The following is a 14,672-nucleotide window of genomic DNA, read 5'->3' as shown; positions in this document are numbered from 1 at the left end:
AGGTGAATTATGCATCATACATACTTAGACCATGAAGACTGGAGCATTCAATTGCAGAGAAAATTAGATTATGAATAATTCATTTCATGACTAAAAAATCACTTGTGGACGTTGAGATGGGTACCCCCGGGAGACCCAATTTTAATAGTTTACGAAAGTAAACCATAACGGTTTTCTTTGTAAAATGATGATAATTATACGGACTTTTACGATTCCAAACGTCATCAAAATATAGTTTAACGAAACATTTTTAATCATTGATACCGAAAGATACGATATTGGACAAATTATATGCATAAATTAGAGATAGAATTCATCCAACTGTTAATAGGGGTCTGAAAACAACAAATACGAGTTCAGTTATGGATGGCCTGACGTGGTAGAATCTTTATCGATTAAATCATTTTACTATTTCAAAATTAATGGTTTTGTGGCGTTTACCAACAGTTTTTATAGTTTCTTTGTATTACAATTATCATTGAATGCATTAACCCACTTGTTTTGTGATGTAATTTCAACCTCTATGATTGATTACGTAAGTTTATAATTTTAAAATTTCTAGGCACTTTCGCATGTCATAGTCTACCCACGTGATGCCACTACGTCATTAAGAAAGAAGTTAAGACAGGTTCGGAGGTGTCATAAATATTTAGTGAGGTTGTTGTACCCGATCTTGGTAAAGAGGGCTTCGTGAAACGGTTAGCGGACAAGTAGCTCACTATCTCCGATTTAGTCAAGAAGTTAGACTTATGACGGTGTTGAGAAACGGGCCCCTGTTGATGATGTTTATACTAATAATATCCAATCAAGATTCGTTTATCACTGTCAATTATTGCTATGTTCATTTGTATTGTTCTATACTCGCCTATAAAATAATGAATGTGTCCATCACGAGCGGGAGAAATATTTTTTGTCATTCATCATACTTTAATATTACGATATTGTTCTTATTATAATTAATTGCGATTTAAAATGTTTTGAAAGTGAAGCTTAATTGACAGGAAAGCAGATTTCTATTTTTAAATAATGCACTATGTAGGCCTACAAATACAGCGTGTGTGAAAGAGAGGAAGAGGGGGGGTTGTACATGTAGCTAGGATGGTCGAAGAGGGAGAGCGAAAGGGGAGGGGTCCTGGCATGGACAATGACAAGGGGATGTTGAGATCGTACGCGTGTGTGGGATTGGTAAAGAAGTCAATATTCAAAGCGAATGCATATTTATAGACATGTCTATACTACTACTGATGATGATGGCTGAATAATCTTTCTTTACTTGTATATTTTGGCGATTTTAAATTTTAAAAATATTTTCTTGCACCATGAGTGGGAAGATCGAGGTACGTGATTCAATAAATTGCATCAGTTTTTAGGTTACAGAAATTCACGAACAGATTATTAAAAATGAAAAAAAAAAGAGTAAGAAAGATCTTACTTTTATAGCCCCCATCCAGCGTAAACAACATGAAGAATATTTGAGGTCACGAAACCAGCTGATTCGCATTCATACAACAGGTTAACAGGTCACGCACATGGCACACATTCCAAGGGCGGGAATTAGGGGAAACCCGTTTTCAAGCACAATGATTGGCTCAACCCAGAAAGTGAATACTAATTAGATCACGTGCCATCGGCTTTGGGGCGTCTCATTCACATTCCAACTCATTTCATAAATATGATCCACTCGCAGTAATTAGGCTAACGACGTTGTAAAGATAACTCTATATAAAACACAATTCCGATATAGAACATATATACATGTAAAGACATAAGTGAAATTGAAAAATTCATCCAACGATATTCAAATTATACTAGTGACTCATGTGGGCGTGGACAAACGAAATACATATCCTCTAAAACGTTCACACATATCAACTTCAATAATTCGTACTTGAAATGCAGGGGCCGCGGAAAGGTCTTGAAAGTGGGGGGGGGGGGAATGACCATGCAAAAAACACAATCAGGTGGTCCATTTTATGTTTTTGTACACTATTTTGGAAAAAAAAGTGGGGGAGCTGAGGCTCACCCAGCCCCCCCCCCCTGTTTCCGCGGCCCTGAAATGAATATCTGTGAATGAATTGTCAATTCCACATTGTTGAATGTGTACTTCTATCGAAATCTATTGAATCACGTACCCCTCCCGACCACGGGTTGATTTTCCACTCGCCATAAAGATTATGCAGCCACAATCACAGTAGACACATCCATAAAAGAATATTAATTCAATTCGCTCCGAACATTGACTTCTTTTCGCCAATCCCCTCCCCCACAAAGTAAAAAACATCCAATCATTTTCATTTACATTGCCCACGACCACCTCCCATTATTCTCTTTCTCCTTTACACAAATTAATTTCAAATAATATTTTATTTCAAATCGTAGTTGTTTCCGGGAGTTGTTAAGCAATTGTACAACAAATTCATGAAGCATTCACTGTAATGACTAAAACATTTCTCAGGACCGTGACAGGTGCGTTAATTGGCAGGCATAGAGTAATAAAGAACAATACAAATGAAAATACACTGTACGTATAACTCACATTAAAAAATGAGTCGTAATATGATAAAAAGCGTGAATAATATTAATAAAGATTATTACTAATGAAAATTATAACAGATTCAAAGAATATCTGAAAAAAACCCAAAAAACATTCAAATCGGTTTTGCATGGATCCCATCTAATTTTAGAAGACTCGGATCCCGGCCCCGCGGATCAAGGATTTTGATGCCATGTGCGATTTGTATTTTTGTATGTGGCCGTGGCGAACGCGAGTGCAGTGACACAGAACTTGGTAGACACACCGTCGCGAAATTAATCAACACTTTCAAAAGATCAATGTAGAGATCAAGACTTTGGAAATTATGGAGTAAAATTGGAATATAAATGTGAATAAATCATTTTGCTGTAAGTAAATGAGTTGGACAATATATCAATCCATTCCTGTGGCTTTGTCATTATTAACGTGATCTATTAATAATTTTCTCAATTCACTCTACGGCAGTGTCATCAGAAATGCATTCAATGAATTCATGTAGATGTAGCTATAAGGCTGGGGCCCCGGGTCTGGGACGAGATGAAACTAAATTTCGATCGAATTTTTATATTATTTTTGACACACTTTACTTTTGACAAAATAAGTGACAATATCAACTTAATTACATTGCAACCCAATAACCCACGGTAACCCTCTCTCCTCATTTTATTTTTGAGCGTATTTACTACCATTTTAAAGACGTAAATAATGAGAGCAATGCGATACGCAAATGAAATGCGTGGTAAACATCTTCGCACTTCCTGAGAGAGAGAGTTAAATTGGGCCTCTAGTCGAGGTCATATCATATACAGGTAGTAGCGAAGCAAAGAAATCCCGGGAAGAAATCGTGGAAGAAATAATCGACAAGTTTATTTTAGGATCTGAAAAGCAGATTTAAAAAAAATATATATATTATTCAGTTTTTTGTGTGGATCGAGGCCTGTTTTACAGTTGTCGGACACGGTTGTCGGGGAAGTTCACAGTTGGCGGATTTGCCCTGAAAATTTTCAGGGTTGTCGGCGCCCACCAACCGTGACGCGTGGCAGTGAGAACGTTGGCTTCTAGGTGGGATCGCCAAACTCGTAACAGAGGTCCATCTAAGTCATATATAGTTTTGACATGCAGTCTCTTCATGACTGCAATATGCAGGCGAGACAACGCTTGGCGTTTGCCTTGTTTAAATGACAGCATAACTTAGGAAGTATATGGACCTAGTTCATGAAACTTGCCATTAGGTTAATCAAGTATTACTGAACATCCTGCCTGTTTCAGGTCACATGACCAAGGTCAAAGGTCATTAAAGGTATTGTTTAACTTTGTGAGCACCCGATTAAAAAAATGATCAAACCAAGATGAAACATGTGTACAAGTGCATGTATTAGAACTAATAAACTCTGAAAACAACCATTATTGAGAATGAAAAGCTAAAACTACAAGGCAAACCCCGATTTTGTAAATAGGCGTCTTCTAGACACCTAAATAGTACACATAAGTGTATGGGATGAAATTAAGATGGTGTTTCGGTCACTTTATATTTCAATTTTTTAAGCACTAAATAATTATTTTCGAACGCAATTCTTTCTGGGCTTCATTTTTGTAACATATCACAGACACAGGTGACAAGTGTGACCTTCTAGCTCAGATTTTTTAAAAGTCAAACCAATGTTAACCAATCACTTTAAGAGTCAATGAACTTAAACCATGTTGGGGAATCAAAATCTTAACCTACACTGTAAGGTTAAGTTTTTTGAAATGTCATCATAACTTAAAAATATATGGGCCTAGTTCATGAAACTTGCACAAAAGGTTAATCAAGTATTTCTTAACATCCTGCCTGAGTTTCAAGTCACATGACCAAGGTCAAAGGTCATATAGGGTCAATGAACTTTGGCCAAGTTGGGGTTATCTGTTGATTTACCATCATAACTTTGAAAGTTTATTGGTCTAGTTCATAAAACTTGGATATAAGAGTAATCAAGTATCACTGAACATCCTGTGCGAATTTCAGGTCACATGACCAAGGTCAAAGGTCAATGAACTTTGGTCATGTTGGGGGTATCTTTTGAATAACTATCATAGCTTTAAAAGTTTATGGATCTGATTCATGAAACTTGGACATAAGAGTAATCAAGTATCACTGAACATCCTGTGTGAATTTCAGGTCACATGACCAAGGTCAAAGGTCAATGAACTTTGGCCATGTTGGGGGTGTCTGGTGAATTACCATCATAAACATAGGTTAAATGTCATTTATTGTCAAAGAACGTAGTATTGTATCATTATATGAATGGTGTTTTTTGTGAATAATTATTTTATAGTAGCAGACCTTCATTTTTGAGGAGCGCAATTGCGCCGGCGCTCCTAAAAAAAATAAGGAGAACAAAAAATCGCGCTCCTAAAAAAAAAAAAAAAAAAAAAAAAAAAAATTGCTAAAATTTCACATTTTACATCTTTAAATCCATGCAATGGCCAACTATTTTCCATAATTCCTTGAAATTATTTTGATTTAGTTGAAAACTATCACAAAAATGAAGAATATTCACCTCTTTCCTGACTCTGATTTGAATTTAAACTCGGTAAATATGTAGATTTTCATGGCAACACCATGGAAGTCTACATGTGGGACTACAATATTTACAGAGTGTAAGTTTAAATCAGAGTCGGGAAAGAGGTGAATATTCTTCATTTTTGTGATAGTTTTCAACTAAATCAAAATAATTTCAAGGAATTATGGAAAATAGATAGCCATTTCATGGATTTAAAGATGTGAAATGTGAAATTTTAGCTTTTTTTTTTTTTTTTTGAGCAGGAGCGCGAAATTTTGTAAACGTATTGACCCAGGCCTACTTTCACCACAGATTAATTTATAGCTACACAGCTATTGCATATATGATGTTAAGAAAAATCTACAATTTATCATACATGTAATGTATTGAAATGATTTGAGCTCCTCAAGGAGAGCAATTCTGAGGAGCTTAATTGAGCTCCTCATAAAAATAAGGAGAGCGATTTATTGAGCTCCACAAAATTATTAACGTGAAGGACTGTAGTAGTTTTCAAAGTCAGCACTGCTGCTATATTGAATCGCGCGATGCAGGTGAGACTGCCAGATGCGCTCCACTTGTTTCTTCTTTGATTTATCATGGATTTACACAAAAAAGAGAGTCCCAAAGATGATTCTGAATCTACATGTAAGCCTTAATGAAAGAAAGATTTATTTCTGTTTAAAGTAATCTTTTCTTCATATTACCTCTCCAAAGAAATTTACAATACTGTGTGGCGCTTATGAAATTATGACTTATATATCAAAATTATGACTTATATATCAAAATTATGACTTATATATCAAAATTATGACTTTTGAGCTTCTAGATTAATGTACATGTACATGCACTGAAAGGTTGGCAGCTCTGGTCATATTCTCACTTAGTTGATTGGACCTTTCACTGTACTTACCTTGATGGACTTTTTTTTTCATCATTTTTCAGCATTGCATTTACAGCTACATGTATTTTTCACCATTTGAAAAGATTTGGTTGATTTTTTATGACTTAATGGAAGTGTGGTTAACGTTTTGTTTCAAACCAATTGAATATGGTCACCAGTTTGATTGAGTCTGAGTATAGATTGCTTTTGTGAAATGGTGCCAATGAGAACGTAAAAATAGTCAATCAAAAACACTATTGTCATAAGCTACTGAAATGATTGCTTCCGACTGGCTCAGAGCAACTTTGTCAGTGGAAAATCAGTGACAAGAATGTTTGATGAAATACTGCCCATGTCTTATCTTCTTTAGGCTTGTCTGATGTCCCTGGTGAGGCCATGGTTAAGCTCTACTGCCCGAAATGCCAAGACGTTTACACCCCAAAATCATCCCGGCACCACCACACCGATGGTGCCTACTTTGGTACCGGTTTCCCGCATATGTTCTTCATGGTGCACCCGGACTATCGTCCCAAGCGTCCACCAAACCAGTTTGTACCAAGGTGAGTATTTGTTTTGTTTTGTTTTCATAGCTTTGTGTGAGGTCTGCTCTTCAAGATCAATTGCTATCAAAACTAAGCGTGAGTCAGTCATGCCCGTAAACCAGAATCCTGAAGCCATCAGATTCCGGAAACTTTTTTAACATTGCTGTGTTGCGAGGAAACAAGCGATGGCTTCGCAATTCATGCCACTACAGTCGAGCTGAAAGTAAAACATTTTTAATTATTATTTTGGCTTTTGTCAAAATATTGAATTGCAATTCCAAAGTTTATATGAATAAAATTCAACCATGTCATAAATTTATTTTCTTTCCCAAATTGATCAGAGGTTCTACTCTATCCACATTTGCATTGCTCACCTATTATAAAAGAAAACTGCAGATGGCAGATTTTGGTTTTGACAACTATCTTTTTGAATACCAGATTCCAACTGGTAAAACCCCATCAGAATCTGAACCAATAAGTTCTAAAAAGCACTAATCAAAATTTTGGAGCAAAAACTTATCAACGTAGGAAAGTGACAAAACAAAGTTATGACACAATTCTAACCTCCATTAAATAAAAGATTAATTTTACAAATAATTTGCAGTGAATTTTAGTGGGTTAATTACTATTTTTTTTTGGGTGCAGTTGTGAGACCTTAAAATGACTAATCTCTGATGTACAACTGAAAAAAACTTCAGTAGTAAGTGTGCGCTATTAGTGCTTGTTCAAATTGTATGAAGGGGAGAAAAATATGAGAAATTGGGAAGATTAACATACTTGTATTTTCTCATTTATACTGTACTGAATTAATTGAATCCTTTTTTTTGCAGAGCAGACCTCTTGCATGTTTTTTTCCCCCAGAAGCATTTAAAAAAAAGTGTATGAAGATATCACGTTTACTTCCCTCAGTGAAAAATGTGGAGTAGGTTATACAATAAAACAAAGTTCAAAAATACGGACTACTGCGATATCCTATGAATTTTTATTGGTCAAAAGCTTTTTATGTTTCTAGATTTCTTTGGAACTATGTTTTAAAGAGTACCTTGTGTTTTAAAGAGTACCTGTATACTACATATTTTCACCATCTGAGAACTTATAGTTTTATTTCCCATAACAATGAATTATTTTTATTTGAACTTCACCTTTACATAAAATGAATGGGAGTGCTATTTGGAATGCAAAAGAATACACCTACTTGATATGTGCACATACATGTAGTATGAAGTTATTGTACTACAGTGTATATTTGTATTGCTGTGTTTAATTTAGTTTAAGAAATGCATTCTTGTTATGCACTGTATGCCACTGTTTGATTAATAATTCAAATAATTGTTTTGGAGTTGATACATAAAGAATTGGCATGTAAGTTGAATATCATTATCAGTATTTTTAATAACCTTCTTAAATTATACTATAAAGATTTCATATCTTTTGTTGAAAAAAGGAAATTTACATTCTATGATAAATATTGACTCATATTTGAAACTTCATTCATTTTCCAGAGGAAGGTCATATCTACATATTTATCTTCTTCATATTCTATAAATGAACATTAACAAGGTTTTTTGTTCGCTTACATGTGCATGTATATTCATTGGCCATTTGTTTTTCAGACTAAACTTATTTTCTTTTTAGATATCGGAAATTTATGTCTCTTTAATGTTGAATGGGAATTCATTTATATCGTCAGCGTTCATCCGAACCGTCGTATCAGTCAATTTTGGTAAAAAAAAATTGATTTTGAGATGTTTGCAGAAAATGAATGTCAAGTCCTAGTATTCTATTCATAAATGAATTTCTAGGCAGCAATTTATTTAAGTTTCTGAGATACATGTATGAGGGGATTTTCACGGCAATGCCATACAAATTTTTGATAAAATGCGCGAATCCCATTAGAAACGTGTACTGTAGCAGAGCGATACGACGTTTTGACTGACCGCGATTTCAATGCGCGCGGTCAGCCAAACTGTCGTATTAGCCATCTGCACTGCATTGACTTTGCACGTGAATAGCGATACAACGTTTTGCTTTGATTGACCGCGTGCATTGAAATCGCGGTCAGGTTTGTTGTATTCCCTATGGCGTTTTTGTACCGGGGAAATGTAAACTGCTCAAACCGAAATTACGAGCATGGAGCTCTTTTGCGATATTTTTATATGATCCTTGGTTTTGTGTAAATATAAAGATACCAATGTGCAATGAATATGTTGTGCGGCTGGAGAAGGAAGTATGAAAATTGTAGTAAACTTTGAAGTCGATCTTCTCTGAATTGGGTTTGCACCGTCATATATGGATACGACAGTTCGGATGACCATTGACGATAAGTACATGACAATGAAAATTTATTTAATAACTCAATGATGTAACTGATAGTTCACTTCCCAAAACCAAAGAGTTTTATCTTCTTTTTATGCCCCTGCAGACGAAGTTCGGAGGGGGCATTAAGCGTTGCCCCTGTCCGTCCGTCCGTCCGTCCCCCCACTTGGTTTCCGCGCAATTACTTGAAAAATATTTAATGGATAAAAAAATTTTGGTGTGTAGGTAGATGACACAAAAATACAGGATAAGCTCGAATTCTGAGTCCGCAGGTCAAAGGTCACAGCTCATTAAATATGCGTTTTGGTTTCCGCATGATAACTTATGAAATATTCGACAGATTAAAAAAATTTGGGTGTGTTAGTAGATGACACCAAAATACAGGCTAAGTTCGAATTCGGAGTCGGCAGGTCAAAGGTCACAGCTCACTATATATGCAAGTCGTTTCAAAGGTCTAAATTTGTTCATTATATATATGCATATTGGTTTCTGCACAATATTAAGTTCAATCATATTGAATGAATTTCTGATCGCGTTAAGCGGAAGCATCTGTGTCCTTTCGACATGTCAAATTTCTAGTTTAAAATATAGCTCTTCGCTGGATTTCGTTTCCTTTATTCATCCAAAGTTAGCGTTGCTCCTACCCTTTCATATAACTGAAAAAATACTCAAAAAGGTTTGCAAAACACGGATAGTAAAAGATCGACATGTAATTTAAGTGCAATGGATATAACTTTTTTAATGGTTTTAATAGGTAGGCCCTATTGCTTTGAAATGTGGGGTAAGGTTGAAATTGAAAAGTTTCAAAATGAACCATGTGTAGTAAGTGACGCAATGGCTTAAATCTGAGAATAAAAGACATTAGTCCATAAAAAAAGGACATACATGTATGCTTTTACATGAACACTTTAAAAATTCCATTCATGCCTCATACTATATACACTGTATGTAATGAAAATAATCAGAATCCCTTCTCCTTCCAAGGCTTAATCATACAAAGCAGGATAACAAATTAAATATAGAAGAGGTTCAGATTCCTTTTTTGTTTGTTTCTGAACCATTTCTGCATTTTATCAGAATCTTTATGAACACTCACCAAAACAGTCCCATATTTCAAAAAAGTAGAATGCCTTTTATAATAGGCAAATCATGTTCATGGTGAATTAAGAAGTGTTTTAGTATGTGGAGGTGCCAGAGTTGACTCAAGGCCACCACTCACCTACGACTTGTCCACAATCCGATTTTGGAACAAATGGCATTTTGCTCATTTTCTGAATGAAAAATTATCTTTTTATTTGAGGTTCGAATTAATTGAAAGAATACTAATATAACAGTTTAAGATGGTTGAAAGCCTTACTTTTGAGTAAAGGCCAAATTATTTTTCAAATCCTAGACAATTGTATGATTGCTATGACGTCACTATGACTAGATATTAAATTTGCTTTTATTCTACTAAAAACGATAGCAGATTTGAACATATTTGTACATGTACAATGATTTCGAACATTACACAGTAAGATATTTCATGTTTCAATATTAGCATCAAATTTTACTATGCTTTGTTCCAAAATTTTGGTGATAGACCAATGGTAAGATGTGCGGTGGCCTTTAGGTGCCTAACCAGACACATTAAAGTCCATGGTTTGATCCCAGCCATGGCACTTATCCCTGTGAGCAAGGCATTCAATCAACATTGCACTTTTATCCTATTTTAAATTATAATCTAGGGGCACTGGATCCAAAAATGCTGTTTGCCAACCTTGAATTTGATGTTAAATTCCTCAAAATTGCAGCCATTCTACACATTTCCTATACAAACCAAAACAAAACAAAACAGAAGTTTCAAAAAGGGGTATTAGTATGAAATTATGATGCTGTAAATTAACAAATGTCTCGTGGTTTAAGTTTGTTTGTCATGTTTAATTATGGACTTAGTACATCTTTGTTTGTAATGCAACTTGAGTTGCAAAATAATTGATATTTTGCTCTGCAAGTTGTACATGTAATTGATCAATGCAAATTGGGCGTTGGTAATTCCTTATGAGTTGTTCCATCCCTCATACATGTGTTGGAATGGGTAGGGGGATTGGTCAATGATGTAACCTAATAGTGAATGAAGTCTATAATGATCTGATGTTGTAGATACCAGGTTCACTTTGTTCCTACATAATATTCCCATAGCACATCACTAGCATAGTGGGCTTCTATCTCTTAGAGCCACATCTCTGACTTTGGAAAGCTTTAGAGAAACTATGTGATGGCATCTTAGCATATCTCTAGAATAGGGGGCATCGTGGTCTAGTGGTTATGACTCAATCAGAGGGACGTGGGTTCGACCCAGTCATGGCATGTTTTCCTTCAGCAAGAAATTTACCCACATTGTGCTACACTCAACCCAGGGGATGTGAATGTGTACCCACTACCCAGCAGGATTAATTCCTTGAATTTTTATGCACTGAGTGCTAGAAGGCTGCTTGAGCTAGAGCTGGGGTAATAATAACAATAACAAATAGATTATTTTCTAGGTAGATGGTGCAATATAAATGCCTATTTAGTATTATAAGTGGCAAAAAGAAGCTGCTGAAAACTGCTTAGTATTATAAGTAATAGGAGGGAGTTGCTCTCTAACATGACCCAGAGTTAAGGTGACCATCAAAAATGTTTCAGCCAGATTATGTTTGGGGGATCTTTGGTCTATTAATAATATACTGGTCTATTAATAATATACCGCTGCACAGCGGCTGCCAGGCCCATGATCAATTGGGCAAAGCAAATTTTCGGAGTATTTCATTTCATGTCTATTTCGAACAATAAAATATGGATTTTCATTTTTCATAAGCTGTTAATTTCGCATAAATAATATTCAAGAATCGCGGGGGTCCCAACATGTTCGAGGGTTGTTGAATCCGTTTCAGAAGATATACTTCTACAGTATTTCAGGGAAGCAACAATATGATCCTCAAAGCCCCCATGCTAACATGTCTTTTGTGCATTTAAATATTTCCCTGTATTAAAATAAAGTTTGAAAAAAGGGGCTTGAATTTCATTTTTTTTTGTACCTTCAGATCTGAAAATTCATCGTGTCACAGTTTGATCTGTAAAAGAAATCTTTGGAAGTTGTGTAATTGTTAGAATAATAACACTGCAAAAATGTTGAATTTTGTGAACAGAATCTTGCACCTCTTAAACATATGGTCATGTGACTTATGAATATTAATGAGTATGCAAATAGCTGCCAATGCACCTGTGTATAGAGTGTGTATTTGAGTTTTGTCAGACGTGTTTCAATCGGATATTATTTACGTCTGGGACCGACCTTTAACGTCACCATCCAAAAGACGTGACCAGGGCTCGAACCTCTGCATCAATTTGTGACTTCCTCATGTAGCTTGGATTACAGGCGCACGCCACAATCAGATGACAATAAAACCAAAATATTTCATGGAAAATTACAGTTAGTGAATAAATATTGATATTAATATGTCAGGAAATAATTTAGGCTCTAATTTTGATTGAGAAATGAAAAAGTGAAATTCTTGCTTCTTTGAATTAATAACTGTACTTTCTTAATGTTAATCTTTATAGTTGATGTTTGCAATAGCAAAGCTTTGCTGTAGGGACATAGGCACCGATGACTAAACGAGTTAAATTCGATTGGCAATTCGCGAAATCTGCAAAAATAAAACCCTGCGATAATAATACATTAGGCTACAAGAAATTGTAGAGGAAATAAGAAATGTTTTGACCTCGATGGTATCTCCCCCTCCAAGGTTTATCAAATGCTGGAAGACACTATGTTAAGTTACTGTGTCCTGCAATGTGTGAGTCACAACTAGTGACGGCTTGAAATGAAAGCAAAGTGACTACCTTAGACACCATTCTCACTACCTTCCTAAAACTAGTTTACTGGAAACTAGTTTTAAGGCATAGTGAGAACGGGCGAAGCGATTTTCCAAACCAGTTCGGAAAACCACCTCGTGATGTACTGTAGTTTTCAAGATCGCTTCGGTAAACTGGTTTTAGCGCAAGTGAGGACACAACCATTTTTTGTGAAGCGATCTTCGCACATTTTGAGCGCACTACTCCACACGACAGGTGCGCTGCGATTTTGAATGTCGCGCAAAAAGTGTCACCCCACTGAGAGCGTTTCCATAGCAACAAGATTGCATTACGTGAGGTGATTTTTGAAAACCACTTCCAAACTGGTTTCCGGAACCGGTTTCTAGTAAACTAGTTTTAGAAAGCGTAATAACGGTGTCATAGACCTCATTTACACATACATGTACAAGTGAAGGCGGCATGAGGCCTGTCTTGAACGTATGTGTGGACTCAAGTGGACTGACACCGCCTTGTTTTCGGTCCACCTCTGGAGGTGGTTTGAGGTCGCCTTCGAGGAAGCATGAAGGCGCCTTCTCGTATGTGTAAACACAAAGCGGACTGAGATCTGCTTCCTTGAGTCACATGATCATTGGCTTGTACATTAGTTTTGTTTTTTAGCAATAGTTGCGATGCGTCATCGATCTAGCTCTATTGCATTGACCTTGATATCGCCCGCTTGTAAGTTGTATTTCCATAAGGAACCTGAATGTCAAAAAAATAACTTCTCGTACAAATAGTCATATTTTTTCATTTGTGATTCATTTTACTTCTCTGGAGTCCTGAAGTGCATATTTGCGGAGTTTTGTATTTACTCAGCGCTAAATTAATATTAGTAGTGAAATCGCGTAATGAAATCACTGAATTTGAGATCGACCACAAAGTCTAACACCACGCAAAAAGAAATAATCATTGTTTAAATGAAGAACGACCCATTGTCAAACTCATGAAAGTCTCTCCGCAGACAAGGCCTTTGCTGCCGGCTGCTATACCGTATGTCTAAAAGGGGGGGGGGGGGGTTGTGAGGCCGCCTTGAAGGCTATTTCAAGCCGACTTTTCTGCTATGTGTAAACACACTTTTGTGATTTTTTGGAGGCAGCTTGACACTGGTGTGAGGCCAACTCGAAACCGGCCCATGTGTAAATGAAGTCGAAAAGTATTTTGAATTTTTGACATTTTGACTTCTTTGAAATTCCAGCCTTCTTCCAAGTTTTCTCACACCTCATCTTCAAAATTTGTAACAAGTCCGACAAGTACTTCTCTGTCACATACTATTGCAACAACCACAGTCTGGACATTAAATTAATAGCATAGAGGACTACAGAGGAGGGTTTGCTTTCTCATGTTTGGAAGTAGTGATATATCCTTGGAATTGATTATTTCAGTAAAACCACCAGCTGCTCCAAGCGTTTTTGCTGTGCCACCCTGCACGTTTGCCATGAGGTCACTGGAAATTAAGACTCCATTAGCTTTGTTTTCACTGAGTGATAAAGCTTGACAACCCGCCTGGCATAGGAATGGATCTGTGAATATCCGTATCAACCTGATTGCATACATTGTATGCTTTACTTGGGTACTTTATAGAAACCAACGAATGTAGAGGGCAGCAACACACAAGCGTGTTGCTCTAAGGAAGGTCAACTCAATACGCGCATGCAGCTGAGCTGCGCGCACATTTTATTATTTATGCCAACGAAATCAAACGCTGATCAAATACAAGTAGCGATCACGAAAATAACATGAAAGGATATGACTTCAACGATATCAAAGATAACATTTAAAAAATACTTAGGAGATTATAAATACTTTTTAAAACATAGATTGATATTCAAAACTTTACAAACGTAAGTTTTAGAAACTAAAATCATTACCAAATCGGTGATTGTTGTTATCAGCGTTTTCACCAGATGGCTGTATTAGGTGATTTGCGCCGAGACGATTTTGTGACCACTCGCAAGGCATTTCGGGATTGAATATGACCA

General features: G+C 36.1%; 1 protein-coding gene across 2 annotated transcripts in view; it reads left to right on the top strand.

Moving 5' to 3' along the window:
- LOC129277145 (casein kinase II subunit beta) overlaps positions 1-9,237 on the top strand; it is a 32,045-nt gene extending 22,808 nt beyond the window's left edge. Inside the window, exon 6 of one of the 2 annotated variants that reach the window (XM_064110440.1) lies at positions 6,327-9,237. In XM_064110440.1, coding sequence (XP_063966510.1) covers positions 6,327-6,520 — 194 coding nt within the window. In that variant the 3' untranslated portion in view covers positions 6,521-9,237. The remainder of the gene's footprint in view (positions 1-6,326) is intronic. The other variant, XM_064110441.1, reaches the window with a different exon arrangement.
- Positions 9,238-14,672: the final 5,435 nt, after the last annotated feature.

This window comes from Lytechinus pictus, chromosome 15 (genome assembly GCF_037042905.1).
Source record: "Lytechinus pictus isolate F3 Inbred chromosome 15, Lp3.0, whole genome shotgun sequence".
NCBI classification, from domain to species: Eukaryota; Metazoa; Echinodermata; class Echinoidea; order Temnopleuroida; family Toxopneustidae; genus Lytechinus; species Lytechinus pictus.
This window is presented reverse-complemented; position numbering and strand designations above follow the sequence as displayed.